This window comes from Plecotus auritus (genome assembly GCF_963455305.1).
Source record: "Plecotus auritus genome assembly, chromosome: 4".
In the NCBI taxonomy this organism is placed as follows: Eukaryota; Metazoa; Chordata; class Mammalia; order Chiroptera; family Vespertilionidae; genus Plecotus; species Plecotus auritus.
This window is the reverse complement of record NC_137775.1, coordinates 183,170,457-183,187,103: the sequence shown is the minus strand read 5'-3', so window position 1 is coordinate 183,187,103 and position 16,647 is coordinate 183,170,457. Positions and strand designations below refer to the sequence as shown.

Genomic DNA, 16,647 nt, shown 5'->3' with positions numbered 1-16,647 from the left:
AGGCAAACAGTCAGAAACCCCACCATCTCCCAAGTCAATTATTTGGGAAAAAACAAAAAACACAAAATAAGCAGGTGCTTTGGAGACACTGGCGTGATCCAAAGAAACTGGCAAATGACTTTTTTCCCCTGGGCCAGCTGCTCTATGGATGTGATTCTGGGAAGGTTCTCCAAGGTGCTCAAACTCAATTAGCAAATCAATTGAAATCACCCCCAGTCTGCCAACAGGACATGCTGCCCCCTCGGCCCCTCCCCGTCTTCCTCTCTTCCTGGTGCATCCCCATTGCCCAAGCCAAAGCCCACCAGCCCACCTGAGGGTCCCTTGCTTTTGGCTAACACTGGACAACGGGGGCGGTGGGGGCTCCGTTCCAGTTTAATTAAGGATTAGCGACCACCAGAAGGAGCCGTGCCGGGGTTCTGCCCCCTTATTTATATCTGCCCCACCCCAGCTCGCCAGAGAAGCTGCACCGGGCACAGACTCCGTGGGGCTGCCGGGCGTGGCCGGCTGTCACTTTCTGTCAGTGGCAAACAGACAGGACTAGGCAAAGCAGATGGTTCCGAAAGGGGCGCATCCAAAAGCCCGCTAGCAAACTCTGCTGTGTCTTCCACGCACACTGCCAGGTACCGGAGAGGAAAATCCCATCTTCCCGCCACCTCCGCAGGAACATCCCAGCTTGGCCGCTCACCCGGGGGTAGTTTCTATCCTCTTTCTTTGGGGCAAACGGCAGTCTGTCTTTCTAAGCCTCCGGGAGGCAGCCAGCATCACCACAAGGCTCACCAGGGTCAGTACAGTCTGCCACCGAGATAAGACCACCTTTAGGAGCCAGCAGGCCTGCGGAGCGCGCGTGCACACGGTCCTCAGAGAAGCTGCCACAAACAGCACGGGTTTGGCCAGCTGGGTGCAATCTACTAGTACCGTGGTCGGCAAACTGTGGCTCGCGAGCCACATGCGGCTCTTTGGCCCCTTGAGCGTGGCTCTTCCACAAAATACCACGGCCTGGGCGAGTCTATTTTGAAGAAGTGGTGTTAGAAGAAGTTTAAGTTTAAAAAATTTGGCTCTCAAAAGAAATTTCTATCGTTGTACTGTTGATTTTTGGCTCTGTTGACTAATGAGTTTGCCGACCACTGAAGCCTGTAACGCCGCTCGTGCAATTAAAAGCAAGTGACTGTTGTCATCATACAACATCCATGGAAGGTTTTTTTCCTTTCAAATTCCAAACAAACTCACAGATAATTATTTGTGGGAGTGCTGGCACTGACTGTCTGAGTTTGAGCAAATCTCTGAACACTTCTGAGTCTCAGTTTCCTCATCTGTAAAATGGGAGGGTTGAACTGGAAGATTTCTAAGATCCCCTTAAGCACTAAAATTCTGGAGTTCTTAGGGCGGGGGTGGGTTTCCTCCAATATTTTGGCAAACCACACATAGGATTAGTCACCCGGCTTTTCAGCGTCAAGACACACACCCTGTCTCCGCCACAGGTGCCCCTTACCTTTTCAACCGTGGGGTGCTCTTCGCTCGTGACGCTCGCTTTCCGTGCCTCGTTCTTAGACCGGCTCAGCCTCCTGGACACCTTCTCTCTGAGCAGCGTGGCGTATCCGATGTGCTCATAGATGGGGTTTGTGGTCATCTTGGAGATGTACTCGGAGGCTTTTGTTTCTATGTACAGTGTTATCAGGCCATCTGTGACCAAGTCGTGAATGGACTCGAACCTCTTCTCGCCCACAAAGTGTTTCCCATCGTAGAAGAGCCTGTAGTTTAAGGTCTGGTTTCCAAACCTGTCAGGAGCAGGCCCAGAGGGGAATCAATGTTAGAAGTAAGACTTGTGAATAAGAGCAGCCAACATTTTTTTGAGTGTGTCCTGTTTGCCAGGCACTGGGCTGAGTACTGGAGTGGTTCCCCCCTTTGGTGATCACAGAGATCCTGCGAGACAGTCACAGTCGTTACCCCTGCTTCACTCCCGAGAGCACTGAGGCTTGAAGAGATGGGGTACCTGCTTGCTGGAGGCTACACGCCTGGAAATTTAACCCCAGCTCGTCACACGGTGTCATTTAACCCTAGAGACCACTAAGGCCATCGGGGCCCTTATCATTCCCATTTGTAAAAGTCAGAGGGTAACCACTGATTGGCAAATATATCTTACTTAGGTTCTTCATGGGAAGTAGCCATGCCCCATGCTCCTGCCCCTGTACTGCCGATCGCCTCTGTAAGGGAAGCTCCACGCCTGGTCCCGCGGTCCCCTTCCTATTCCAGCATGACCACCCCCTCATGCCTCCCAGTCAGTCCAGCTGAAGAAAACGAGGGGCCGTGTGCCGAGATCCCTGCTAGCACCACCACTGCCAGTGCCCCAGGCATCTAGCGTAGAGCATCCTCTTCCTTTTGGATTGGCTGTCCCCCTGGGCCTTGGTCCTACATCCCATGGCTCCCGCCTGGTGTGCACGGGGCCTGCCAGCTCCTGCTGTGGGGCGCTGGGAAGATAGGCAAGGACTGTGCACACCCAGCACTGGGCAGCTTTGAAGCACTTCCTCCTAATGGCATCACCTACAACATGCGACTAGCCACCCCCGGTAGCAATGGGGGAGGGGTCTTTCCATAGACACACTCTCTACGGAGCACAGAGCACGCCTTTGTGGGCTGGCCGGGAAGTGTCTCCATCCATTCCCTTCCCTCCATGGGGAAGGTCTTCCCAACGCCAAAGAGTTCACAGAATGAGTTTTTTGGAAGATGATCCGTTTCTGAAATTGGATGCTTTCCCCGAATCTGAGAGGACTGCTGTGAGGACCACATGACATGACACACGTGGTCAAGCTGAGGAGAGTGCGGCGAATGTGTTTTAAGGGCTCTGACTCTCAATGCTTGTGATTTTGTGGGAAAAGGCTCTCGAGGACTCGGCGCCGAGGGCTCGCTGGCATGGAGCATCAGGAGGGCCACGGGGAGTTCTGTGGGTCGGTGTGGTCCCCGAGAGAACGCCATGGACAAACTGCACGCCCACTCAGGAACACGCGCACACACACCCACACGTGCACACATGTGCACACACATGTGTGCATACACACATGCACACTTGTGAGGTGAAGGCTTTGGACCAGGACTGCTGGGGACCCGCTGAGCCGAAGCCTTTCTCCCTCAGCTGGCTCAGTGTTTCGGGCAGAAGTGGCTATAGGAGCACCGACCTTCTGGACAATTCTCCAGTTACTGTGTGTGTAGAGCAGGGGTCCTCAAACTTTTTAAACAGGGGGCCAGTTCACTGTCCCTCAGACCGTTGGTGGGCCCGACTATAGTTTTAAAAAAAACTGTGAACAAATTCCTATGCGCACTGTGGGCCCGGGACGAGTTGGCTGCTAAGCAGGACAGGCAGCGGCACCCGGCGGGCTGGATAAATGTCCTCAGCGGGCCGCATGTGGCCCGCGGGCCGTAGTTTAAGGACCCCTGGGAGCCTCGCTGTCCATCTTGCTGATAACACCTGTGGCCCCGGAGTGCGTGAGCTTCTAATACATTGCTGGTGCATTGTAAACCAAGGGAAAATAAAGCATAAGTGTGTGTTGGGGGGTGGGGGGGGGATGTGTGTAACGTGATTGCTAAATAGGTTCAGAGTTTCTGTTTGGGATGGTCAACAACTCCCGAAATGGATAGTGGAGATGCTTGCACAACATTGAAAATATACTTAATGCCACTAACTGTACGCGTGAAAATAATTAAGATGGTCACTTTTCTGCTATGTACATTTCACGGCAATTTAAACATGGGGAAAGGTGAAGTCAGTCGTAAGACAAGTGCAACAGTGGGCACGGTCACGCTCACCGCAGAGCTAGCGTGTAGCATCCCGGCTGGCGCTGGCTCTCTCTGAGAATGTAGGCGCCCTCCACGCCTCCGAGAAGCTCGTCAGCCTGCTCCCGCGAGATGATCCCGTGGAACCTGAGGGCAGAGGAGACCAGGACGCTCTGAACAGACCACACACCAAGCATGGACCACGCAGAGATGGCTACAGAGATGACGGGGCCACCAGGATCTCTGCCCCCGACTTGGGTGACTACTGTGCGTCCTAAGGATGCACGGCAGCCACCCCTCAGCATGCACCCACACCCATCATAAGCATTCAGGAGGCCAAACACAATGAACCCGCAGACCACCTGGCTTTCTGCTGTTGCTTTTGCTCACAAGCTCAACATTAAAATGGAAACAAATGCCAGGTTATGGCTCCTTTGTTAACCAGGGAGAATAACACAAGAGCAATTACCAGCTTAGATCTCTGCTCCAAACCAGAAACTATGTATTATCCTGATTGCAAATGAACATTATTGATTATCCACCTGCTTACTTCAGGTGCACGCGCGTGCGTGTGTGTGTGTGTGTGTGTGTGTGTGTTAACATTTGTTAATGTTAGAGGCTCATTCTCTGGAAAGGATGGCCAGCTATAATAAACATTTCTCCATTTCTTTAAATTTTGAGAGTGATATCTTAGGAATATGGTTGCAAAATGTTCCTTCCTGGAAGAGGGCAGGGAGAGAGGGAAGTCAGCTAGAAAGGAAGTTTTGGGTTTCCCCCCCAGGAAAGCAAAGATTAAGTTGGGGGACAGTGCATGATCTTGGAGCACTGCTTTGCAGTGTGCTGTGACATAGAGCCACCCTCCTGCCCCAAAGGAGGCTATAGAGTCGCCAGTTCTAGTGGGAGACCTGGAGGGGTCTGTGCAGAGCCACACTCCGTGGGTCTTCGTGTCCCCTGCGGAGCATGCGTGGATCAGTTCTCGGGGCTCCTGGAGCTGAGCAGAGAGGTTTGGGGCCTGGATTGTGAGTGTGACCACTGGACCCTGCCAACCTCATGGGGAAGCCTCTGATGTGGCATGACCTGGGGCCAGAGAGGGCTGGGCAAACAGCCTGAGCCAAGAAACCCGATACTGGGCCCCTGAGAGTGGGAGAGGGAGGGGGGAGAAGGGACATCGGGCATCAGGAAGTTTCCCACACCAGAGTCAGAAAGGACAAAAGTGGGTGTCACAGGAGGTTGGAGGCTGGGATGTCCAGAACACAATCTCACCATGTGACCGACTGTGGCCTGGGTAGGGCAGGGCAGGCGTGGCCAGCAGGAGAAGGCACACACAGAGGGCTCAGGGACCTGACGCCCCTGCCCCACGTCACTTTCAGGGGTGGAGGAATATACCGAATAGGCAGTTAACCTGAAAGCAGTAAGTTTTCATGACCTTGACTTGATGTGTTTCAGTGATGACCGGCAGCCTACGCAGTGTCAGAACCAAATTACATCCAATGGTTCCACAAAAGAAAACCACAGGTCTGTGAATCCGAGGACCCAGTCCGTGGCTCCTCTTCCCCTCTGTGCATGGATTTTCCAATACCCATGATGTGCGTGTCTCACGACCCCAACTTTGTGAAAAGAAAGTGAGGCCAGAGGCTGGGAGAAGGGGGGACGAAGTGCACATGGTCTCGCTCATGGTCAGTGATGGGTGCTGTGCACCATCCAGAGTCCCATAGTTGCTAACTTCCCCAAATTAGAAGGTATTAACTCGTTAAAAATTTCAAGAACAAAAACAATATCTATGCACAGTGAAAAAATTCAAAAGTTAAAGCCACTAACAAAATAAAAATAAAATCGTAAATAAATATTCTCTTTCCCGACATGTGCCATTGTCAACCGTTTTTGTGTGTGATTCTTTCTAAGAAAAAAAAACCACATATATGTTTCTTGAATAGAGCATGTATTACTTTTGGAATGGGACACAAACAACAACAAAAAAGCTTTCCTTTTGGGAAAAAAAAAAAAAAAGAAATGCAGAACCCGAAGTTTTGAAGTGAATTTCCCTCTGGTACATGATTCTTTTATGTGGTAAGGAAACGTGTCCTGGGTCTCCTCTCACTGCAGAGCTTACGAGGTTTGGGGGGTGGAGGATGAGAATGAGAGGGGTATTCCACAAAACTTTTCTGCAAAAGATAAAAACTGCAAAATAAATGGAGGTCCTTTTGGAATTCATGCCGGACAGTGTTCCATTGGAAAAGTATATGGAGGTTTTCATTTTCTCTTGTTTCATAAACTGTGCTTTCTGGGAGCAAAATCCAGATCAGCACATTGAAGAAAAAAAAAAGGCACACACACAACTAACGAGGCTGGGCATTCGGGCCGTGAGGGCTGTGGGGTGGATAAGAGCGGAGGCCAGGGGTCCGCTGTGCTCCAGAGGGGCCGGCTGAATCCCCAAGCTCGGGGAAGAGGCGCAGAAATGCAGCCGTGGCAATCAGGAAGTGGCTGGGGGCCGGGACCACTAGGAGGGTCATTAATCACTACGAGGAAGCTCTGATGGGTAAGGGAATAGAGGAAGAAGGTGTAGGATTGGTGGGAGAGCTCGGGAGGTGGACTTGAAGGAGACTGGGCCTCCTGAAGGCCTCCTCCAGGCTGGACGTGGGAAGAAAGCGAGTTGATGGCCGCCCCCGCTCAGCCTGTCCTGTGAGCTGCTCTCTAGGCTTCAGACTGAACCACTGAATAATGATGTTTGTCCGCTTCGCAGTACGTTTCTGAGAGAGCAAAGCAAAACAAGACTAAACATGAAGAGGAAAATGGGAGGAAATAATGAGGGCATTAAGGCAATTTAGCTAATACAGCTAAGTCAAGGGAAATGATCATTTCGGCTTTATGAGACTGCGAGGATGTGGGGGTGACATTCCTGAATATTGCATTTACTGGGGTGCATGAAAGATAGGAGCTCAGCCACAGAGTATGGTCTCTGACACCCTAAATGTTTATATCACATTGAGATTGAAAGTGAAATACAACACAAAGTCTCAGTTATGGAAAATGCTGCCTCATGTTTCAAATACTTGCCTGGCCCTCAGCGGCTGCTTCTGTGGAGAGGGGTGCATGTACCAGGAGACACTCCCCCTCCCACATTACAGGAGCCACGCACCTGAGTCTTAGAAAGAAAATGCAATACAAAAGGGTCCTATTACATGTATTGTTCTTGTTAGACTCTTGCACAGTGGACATTTGATGAAGACCTTATATTAGAAACTTTTTAATATTTATAGTTAAATGACATGAATTGACTACTTACTACATTATTAAAACAAAGAATAGCATAATACATACTCTCTTCCGTAATATTTTGGTCTGTTTTCCACCTATATTAAAAGAAGAAAAATATTAATAATGCATTTGAATTCAAATCAGATAGATAAGAATGCTTTTCAAACAAACAGAGCTAGAGTCCTGGTCATAATTTTATTACAGTTTTTGTTCACAAAATTAGAGATCCATGAATCCATGGAGTTAACCAACACATTCCCCTGTCTGGGGTAGGAATGTTCTAGAATCATCATATTGCTCTAATCATTTAGGCTCCTTTCTTCACCCAAACCTAAACATCTAATAAAAGAATTTCAAAGGAAACAAAGTGATGCTTATTTTAATATTAGGGAATTTATAAAGATATTACAAGGCTTCATCCTGGAGGACAAAAGGAATATTTTTTAGCATGAATAAAACATAAGCACTTATTTCAATCTTCACCCACTTGTTTCATTATATATTTACAATAAAGATGAGGCGTGCATCTGGGTTAAAAAATAACTTTCATTTGGTCCCTTCCCACATAAAGTCAATATTCTAACATTCTTATTTTTTCAACAAATGACTAATGACTAAAATTACTTGACACCAGAGATATAGATGCAGAGGACAAGATTTATGACTCAACCAAACACCACAAGCATTTCAGAAAAGATTTTCCAATCACAGCTTTTGCCTTGGGGTTATTAACCCATGGAATTTTTATCTCATAGAGAATAGTCTACTTTCACAAGAACTTTGTTTTCCGATGTTCCTCGTGTTGGAGTTGGGGAGAAATGAACAGGAATTCTCATGATCAGCTTTTGTTCTTCTAGTCTAACTGCAGGGACTAGAAAACAGGGGGTCCACATTAAGTTATGAATTTCCATTGATGTTATGACAGCGTACAATATGAGCCTGCAACTGTTTTATTTATAGTTATTTCTGTCTACAGTCAAATGGGGAGTTTTTTAAAAATTATTTTTAATCCTCACCTCTTATTGATTTTAGAGAGACAGGAAGGGAAAGAGAGAGAGAAACATTGATGTGAAAGACAAACATTGATTGGTTGCCTCCCACAGGCACCCTGACTAAGGATCAAACTTGTAACCTTTTGATGCACTGAAGACGTTCCCAACCAACCCAGCCACCCCGCCAGGGCTCAAGTGGGGAGTTTTCTCTGCAGGGCTCATAGGTAGGGAAAGAGGTGGGATTCCAAGGTACTGTCCTACCTCCACCCTCCAAAGGATGCAGGGGACCCAAAGGGGTGGAAGGGAGCTAGAGAGAAATGGTCAGAAAGGGGGAGCCAGGAATCTGAGGGCCACATTCACAATCCTCCTTGGACAAGCTTGACTGGCATAAACTATTCATGTAGACACTTCCAAGTATGTGCTCACTTGGAAGTGTCTACATGAATAGTTTACATGCACAGGAGGGACCCCACCTGTGCATTTTATACTGAAAAGCACTGAACTGAGAGGGGGGCATTCATAACTCTCAGTCTTCAAGGTGTGGAGCCTGCTCAGTGTCACTTACAGAGCAAGATCTCCAACACGTCATTAACAGAAGCACCGAGTGTGAAACGGCACCTTGTTATCTGACGTATACCATGACGCTACGTGCTGGAGAGCTTTTCGATATGAGTTGAACATTTTGTCATTCATATCATTCCACTGGCTTTCAAAGTTCTTTCTTCTTTTTATGATACCGTAGATATCTGAATACAACACCTACATGGCACAGAAGAAATTTAGTTCCAGAAAAGCCAGTGGAGGTAGACAAGGCATAATGGGCAATATATCTCTGAGTTCTTAGGGAGGAGGATTACAATGATTCCCTATGTAGAAGGACAATTTTATTTACATCTTTTTGGTTGAGTCATAACACATTTGCAAATCTGGGTGTAGCTTCTAACCCATTTCTCTTCTCTATCCTCTTATCTCCCCAGAAGGGGAGAGTCATCTAACTTCCCCGATGGGCAGCATGGTAGAGAGAGCCTACCTCTAACTGCTGGCATGCAAGTAACTACCTAATCAATGTTGAATTTAATTGACTCTTCAGACAACAAATTGCTTTCAGTTCATTAATCCATCATAAACACTTACTGTGTTCAGGACTCTGTGCTAAGCCCTGTAATCGTTCGTGAAGTGATGACCTCCCAGGCATGAGAGGAAGGGTCCAAGGAGCTCAGGGGTGCTCTGCACGTGCAGCAGGAGTACATACCTGAGAAATCTAACACAGCCTCCATCACCTACTCCCGTGTAGGGAAGCCAATAGTTACGGTGCCTTGAAGGAGACCAGATAAGACCCTGCCTAGAGGACAGTTGGATCTAACTGAGGGACAAATCCGCATATGGAAATCATGAGCAGATAAAACAAGAACATTGAATTGTGTGTCGGAGATTACACCTGGAATATGGTCATGGAATTTGTCCCCAATGTTGCAGGAGACGTATACTAAAATATTCTTTATTTGAAATTCAAATGTACATAGGCACCCTGTTTTATTCTTCTTTTCTAAGACTGGCAACCCTTCATAGGGGGAGATGAAATGTAGGAAAGGGAAGAGAAGGGAGACAGAGGTGTGGGCGTCCATCTGATCCCTGCTCCCCTGGTCAGACTCGAACTCTTTTCCTTTTGTGTACAGCTGTCCTTGTTAACTTAAAGAGAGAAATACTGGCTGGGATCAAACCCAAACAAACAATAACCCTCTCCTTTTCCTAAACTTTTTGCTCACAGGAATTGACACAGTCTCAATCTCCACACTTCACTGAGCTCTTAACCACACAAGAGCTTAATTTAAGTTGAACGACCCCAGAAAAATCATAGAAATCCACATTTTTTTCAAGGTGCCCTTAGATGCAGACAAAACAGTAAAAAATATCAATTTCCCAAATATTACTAAAATGCCTTTAAATAACTATACAACAATCTGATAAGAATTTCTGCCCGATATAAACTATTTAAGCAACAATAACGTAATTGTCTAACACTTAATGGAGTCATGTTGTGTGCATTCCACTGCTGAATAGAATAGGGATTGTTTATGCTTCTACACTGAGCATCGATATATATAAAACCCTAAGCGACCGGTCGACCATTCAACCGTTTGACTGTTCAACCAGTTGCTATGACGTGCACTGACCACCAGGGGGGCAGATGCTCAACGCAGGAGCTGACCCCTGGGGGTCAGTGCGCTCCCACAGCAGGAGCGCTGCTCAGCTGACCAATGGGCGCCAGAAGCCGGGCTCATGGCTGGCGAGCGCAGCTGCAGTGGCACAAGCCTTTCCCACCACTGCAGCAGCACTACCGAGCAGCAGCGGCAGCAGGTGCAGCAGGGCTGGGATGAGCAGGAGCGGCCTGGCGCCCAGTCTGGGCTCAGGCTCCTCCCTGGCCACCTACCACTTCGCACACTACTATATCCCTCGGGGGATGCTGGATTGCTGGTTTTGGCCTCATCCCCAGGGATCCAGCTGAAACTGGCAGTCCAACATCTCCTGAGGGGTCCTGTATTGCGAGAGGGTGCAGGCCAGGCTGAGGGACCCCACCTGTGCACGAATCTGTGCACTGGGCCCCTAGTGTACTATAATAAAAACCAACCATGAAATAATATTGCCAAAGATTTGAAAAATACTCTCTAAATTGGACCTGCATTGGTAGTGCCCCCAGGTACCAGGCCTGAACAAATACTAAGGGGCTTTATCCTCAGGGAAAAAAGCAGGAAAATTGCAGATATATGTCCAATAGACTTAAACACGAGGCCAATCAGAACACTGAGATATGAGAGAGACCCTCTCCCATCTCCTGGCAGCTCTGCTACTCAGAGTGTGGCCTGGGGACCGGCCTTCGGCAGCAGGGGCGCTACCTGGGAGCTGGTCGGAAATGCGGAGTCAGCACATTGAAGGGGTCGCGTGCACACTAAAGCTTGAGCAGCTGCCACCAGAGAACTTGTCGTAGCAGGTTTTCAACTGGAAGAAGGACTTGGGCTAAAACTTTTTGTAAGTTGTTACAGCAAACACGCGATATTTGCGGTGGGGGGTGCTCTGAGAACAAAGGCTGCCTGTGCTGACTGTTTGCAGAGCGCGGCAAAGATTACGAATGCAGAGCCCTGCTGTCAGTTTAATTGCTGGGTGACCCTCAGTGGGTTATTACACTTCTTTGCATCTCATTTTCCTCAGTTTTCAATAAAACTTGAGTTATAAGAATGCGCTGTTTTAATAAGGCTGTTTTGAAGATTGGATGAGATAATGCATATAAAAACGGTGAGGCTTGGAACACTGTCGGTAACAGGTTATCATTTATTGAGTAGCTACTCTGTGCCAGGAATGTCCTTTGGGCTTCACATGTTTATCTCATTTAAGCCTTCAAACAACACTGGGGGGCACATGAGCTCGCTTATTCTACAGAGAGCCCCGAAACAATGAGCGTGAGGTCACAGGACTAGCCACTGGCTCCAAACCCAGCACATACCCCTTCGCTCCGGGGTGCTTCTTCAGAGCAGACACCAACCCGTGCCAATGACTTCATGGGCCAGGGCACAGTGCTGCCCTTCGCTTAAATACGGGACTGTCCCAATTGTCCTGCGGTTTTCTTTGCCAGGACTGAACGCCTGAAAATCTCTTTGTGATGACTGAATTCTGCCCATGCGTTAACCAATGAGAACCAGGGCTCAATCTGCCTCTCTCAACTGTTTCTCTGTAATTTAGAAAGGCGTGTATTCCAAGCTACCTGGTTAATTTCCAGTGCCTCCTAATTTTAAGGACACACTCTCAGCACTTTGCAAAGCTTGAAAGAAGGGTGACAGCTGCGCAGTGAGAGACAGGAAACATAATCCTTAAATGAGTTTGCTTTATAGTCAGATTATCATTGCCTGGATAAACACAAGTTCTTTTGTATTCAACACAAAGACGTTCAAAGAATATTGTGAGTCCTCTGTAAACAAGGTTTCCAATTATTGAAAAAACAAAGCTCTTATAATCTCTCAGCAGCTGGTATATGTTAAGTTTTTGCTTAATAGAAATCATTTTAAAATTCAATTTAGCAACCTCCTACGCAGGGCAGCTAGACGGCTAGATTTTCTGAGCTACTGATCAAATGTAGAGAAATGGGTTTTGATGACAGGATTTGTATTGGTGATATTGGGGCGATTTCATCCAGGAAAAAAATAAATAAATAGGGCTCATTCCGTTCGAAAGTTCTCTATTGAAAAGGAGAGAAGGAAAATTCAAGTGCTGAAATGTACACTCTCCCAGTGAAAGAGCATAGTATGGGATGGAAACTGAGCAAGCTTTAAAATATGTTTCTGTTCATCATCTAAGGCCTTATTTTTTCTCGTGGCATTCCTTTAAAGCTTCCGGAATTCTGATGGGCACTGTGAGGTGAATCCCTTCTTGTCTTGATTAGGATGTATGATAAAAACAACAACAAAAAATCTACTGGCCAGTCTTTCTGCAATAAACCTCCTTACAGGGTACCCAGGGCTTTACAAAGTTCTGTGAGTGCACCCAAGTCAGGCCCTTTAGTGACCTTCCAGTCTCCCTGTCTGACCTTTGATCACGCTCCAATCTACCTTTCACACTGAGGTCAAAAAATGCAGACCTCATCACGTTGCTCCCTGCTCCAAATTGTTCACTGGCCCCTCACTGCCGTGTGGTCAACCTGCTCAACTTAGTGAGACCTGCAGACTACCCTCCCTAAAAGTGGTATTTCCTCTCCTCGGTATCTCCCATCTCTCTTCTCTCGTTTGTTTTCCCCCCAATACATTTGTCATCATCTGATACTACATATTTCACTTGTATGTGTGTGTGTGTGTTTTTTTTTTAAAATATATTTTATTTTATTTTATTTTATTTATTTTTTTTTTAAATATATTTTATTGATATTTTACAGAGAGGAAGGGAGAGGGATAGAGAGCTAGAAACATCGATGAGAGAGAAACATCGATCAGCTGCCTCCTGCACCCTCCTACTGGGGATGTGCCCGCAACCAAGTTACATGCCCTTGACCAGAATCGAACCTGGGACCTTTCAGTCCACAGGCTGACGCTCTATCCACTGAGCCAAACCGGTTTTGGCTGTATGTGTGTTTTTAATCTCCCATTCAAATGGAAGTTACACAAGGGCAGCGATTTTAGTGCTTTGCTTACTGTTGGATCTTTAGCATTTAGAACAGAGCTGGCATATAGTAGGTGCTCAGTAAATATTTACGGAATGAATAAAAGAATGGCATACAGGGTCTTCCGAACATGGCCTTGCTTGGGCATCCAGAGTATGTCCTTAGCACACACACTCTTGGCCCCGCCACATCCTCATTCCCCAATTAATTTCCTAATACAGTACTCCTTGTGGTTCCTGAAACACACCCTGGTTGCTTAGGCCAGTGGTCGGCAAACTGCGGCTCATGAGCCACAGTTTGCCGCTCTGTTGACTAATGAGTTTGCCAACCACTGGGATAGGGGCTTAATCACAAGGAACAACAACAGCCTGTAACTATTGGAATCGAGAGTCTAGGTCAGTGGTTGACAAACTCATTAGTCAACAGAGTGTCAAACCGTGGCTCGTGAGCCACATGCCGCAGTTTGCCGACCACTGGCTTAGGCCATTCTTTGATCAGGATACTTCCTTGCATGTCATTCTAATACTTGGTCTCCAACCCATCTATGCCCGAACCTGGCAAAATCTCACTGATCTTAAAAACAAGAAGTAAAATAATGGCATCTTGGGGAAATCTCCTCTGGCCGCCTAACACCAGCATAAGTATTATTTCCTACCCTCCTTCTGAACTTTAGAAAAGCTGAGTTAGGGCCATGATCTTCCTGCGATTTGTATTGTTGGCCTTTATGGCATCTAGACGTGAGCTGCTGCAGGGAAGGACTCCTGTTTCTGTCTCTGTTGCCCAGCATGCAACAGTGTAGCTTGTACAGAGCTCAGTTTCATGGAAGCAATAGATTGTTTGAAAGACAGCTTTGCTAATGGCCCCACATCCGCTTTCTGGGCTTACTGAAATTTCAGAGGGGGCCTCTGTGAAAATATTGGCAGTCCTGGTGGCTCACACTTGATGCTTTATGCCTCTAAGCCAGGCGTCCTCAAACTACAGCCCGCGGGCCACATGCGGCCCGCTGAGGACATTTATCCGGCCCGCCAGGTGCCGCTGCCTGTCCTGCTTAGCAGCTGACTCATCCTGGGCCCGCAGTGTGCATAGGAATTTGTTTATAGTTTTTTTTAAAACTATAATCCGGCCCTCCAACCGTCTGAGGGACAGTGAACTGGCCCCCTGTTTAAAAGTTTGAGGACCCCTGCTCTAAGCCATAGGACAAAACTAGCTCCCCTCCCAGTTTCCTGTTATCTCCAAGGAGTGAAGACTGGAGACAACAGGGAGCAACCCTGACTTATAGTCAGTGACTCTGCTAGTTCTCTAGCAAGGTGTGAACATGGGAAACAACATAGCCACTGGGATGCTCTCACCCGTGAATTTGCAGGAGAAACTATTAAGAGAAACAGAGTTGATTCACATGCATGGCAGAGCTTAGGCTGTTAGCAGCAACAACAGTAATAATGGCCAACAGTTATTAAAACCTTACTATGGACCAAGCATTGTTCTAAGCTCTTTCTTTGCAGATATTAACCCATTCAGTCCTTGTGACTACTGCATAGGTACGACTTGATCATACCCACTCGCAAAGGATCAACTGAGGCACAGAGCCGCAGAGTATAACGGCAGGCTTTACCATTCGAAAGCCGGGGCCCCTAACCATCACACCTACTGCCCAGCATCACATCTGTCCTGCTTCCTGGATCCCCGGAGATGTCCTGCCTCACATACCCATCTCAAAGGCCCTGATTGTCCAGCTTTCCCTTCAGAGAATGTTTTCATAACCCTCCAACCAACCTCTGTCATTTTTGTTACTGTTGTTGGTTTGTGGTTTTTATTTTACTTACTGATTTGTTTGTTTGTTTGTTTGTTTATTTATTTTTGCTAAAGTTAGCCAGATTTGGTTTCTGTTGTTCACAATAGAATCCTAAGTGATATTCCCATTAAGTCCTAATCTCCAGGGCCAGAGCCAGGGTGGCTGTAAGGTTTAGCACGCTCCATAGAGGATACTGCCCTACAACCAGGACTGGGAATAACTTAGGGCTGCAGTTCCAAAACACGGAGAAGATGAACAGCTTCCTAGGAGCTAGGCACACCTTCCTAGGACCTCGTCATGGCTTTCGATCCACTCTCACAGCAGGCTTCCAGAAACACCCAAAAGCCTCTCCAGCTGGCCCAGATCACCCCCCTGGCAGCTCATGTTGACCCAGACATCCTTGCTACGCCTTCCCTGGCACTGCCTCCTTGGCTCCATGTGTTGGCTCCCAACACCCGCCTCAGGCTCTCCTTGTTTGGACAACACAATTAAGTGTGCTGCCCTGGCTCTGCCCGCATGCTTCCTTGCCTAGCATTTTATAACCACCCTCTGGCATCCCGAAGCCACAGCTCCAGGTACAATGGCTCTTTCCTCCCAGCCGAGCCAAATCCCATGGAGGCCATATTGGCCAGAGTGGCTGGTTGGCTTCCCACCAGGTAGGAGAATCAAATGGAGTCGGTCAACCTGGCCATCCTCCTGATACTTTCTACAGACAGGCACCTTATTAAAAAAAAAAGAAAAAAAGAATCAAGCCCCAAATTTTAATCATATCTTTTAAGAATAAAATTTTATCTTTCTAACTAACTCATATCACTGTTGTTTCAAAATACACTTTTGCCCTTCCTTTGGTCTTCAGTGCAAATGAGAATCTGAGAACAGTCTCCACACCATAAGTTTTCCTCTATTAAAAGCCATCTCTGAGCCACCTGGTTGCCTGTTCTTCCTCACACTATATAATCCTTGTTCTCTTAAACCTTTTCTAATAGAGCCTGCTTTCCAGTCCTTAATTCATCTGCATTATTCTCCTTGGAAGTCTCTTTAAATCCTCCACATACCTGTTAGGCTCAAAGAGCTTGAAGTACCCAATAGAATCGAATCAAATCAAGGGAAAACTAATGTTGCTGTTAAGATTCTAGGGGACAAAAAGATTGTGTGAGTACACTCACTTAATTCTTCATTCTTGATAGTAAATTCCTTCCTTTAAAGCTTAATGGTGTTTGGGTTAAGTGATACTCTATAATTTGGAAAAGGCAAACAATGTCCATCATTCTCATTCTTCTCCCTGTTCTTTTTTCCTTCCTCTTTCAGAAATGTAAGAGTATCCAAATGTAAGTGTTCATTGTAAGTATTCAAATGTCTGTGTTCAAACTGATGAATAAAATTAATCTATCAAAAGAAAAAGAAAGAGGGACAGAATGTGGGAGATGGTAGAAATTAAATATTGTCTGGAGAAATATTCTCAATCGTTTTTGCATTATAGCCTCCTATGAACCCTTTTTACACACTTTTTTTCTCCCCTATCCTCTCTTCCCAATGAAAAATTGATACTATAGGTAGGCTGAATATCTGTTTATGTTCCATATGTATATCTGTGCTTTATACACTAAGTGAGTACTATTTTGTTGCCTGCCCCTTAGGAACCAATTCCCTTGCCTTGGGGGTAATATTGCTCCCAATGAGAACTCAAGGTCTGGAGAGAT

At 46.9% G+C, this 16,647-nt stretch overlaps 1 protein-coding gene across 4 annotated transcripts in view; it reads right to left on the bottom strand.

The window, feature by feature from the left end:
- Nucleotides 1–16,647, bottom strand: part of CHN2 (chimerin 2) — a 271,320-nt gene that overhangs the window by 62,017 nt on the left and 192,656 nt on the right. For all 4 annotated transcript variants that reach the window (XM_080664382.1, XM_080664379.1, XM_080664380.1 and 1 more), the window contains 3 exons: nucleotides 7,084–7,115; nucleotides 3,799–3,912; nucleotides 1,490–1,775 (listed from right to left, as the gene is read on the bottom strand). In XM_080664382.1, the coding sequence (XP_080520508.1) occupies nucleotides 1,490–1,775; nucleotides 3,799–3,912; nucleotides 7,084–7,115 (432 nt within the window). The remainder of the gene's footprint in view (nucleotides 1–1,489; nucleotides 1,776–3,798; nucleotides 3,913–7,083; nucleotides 7,116–16,647) is intronic.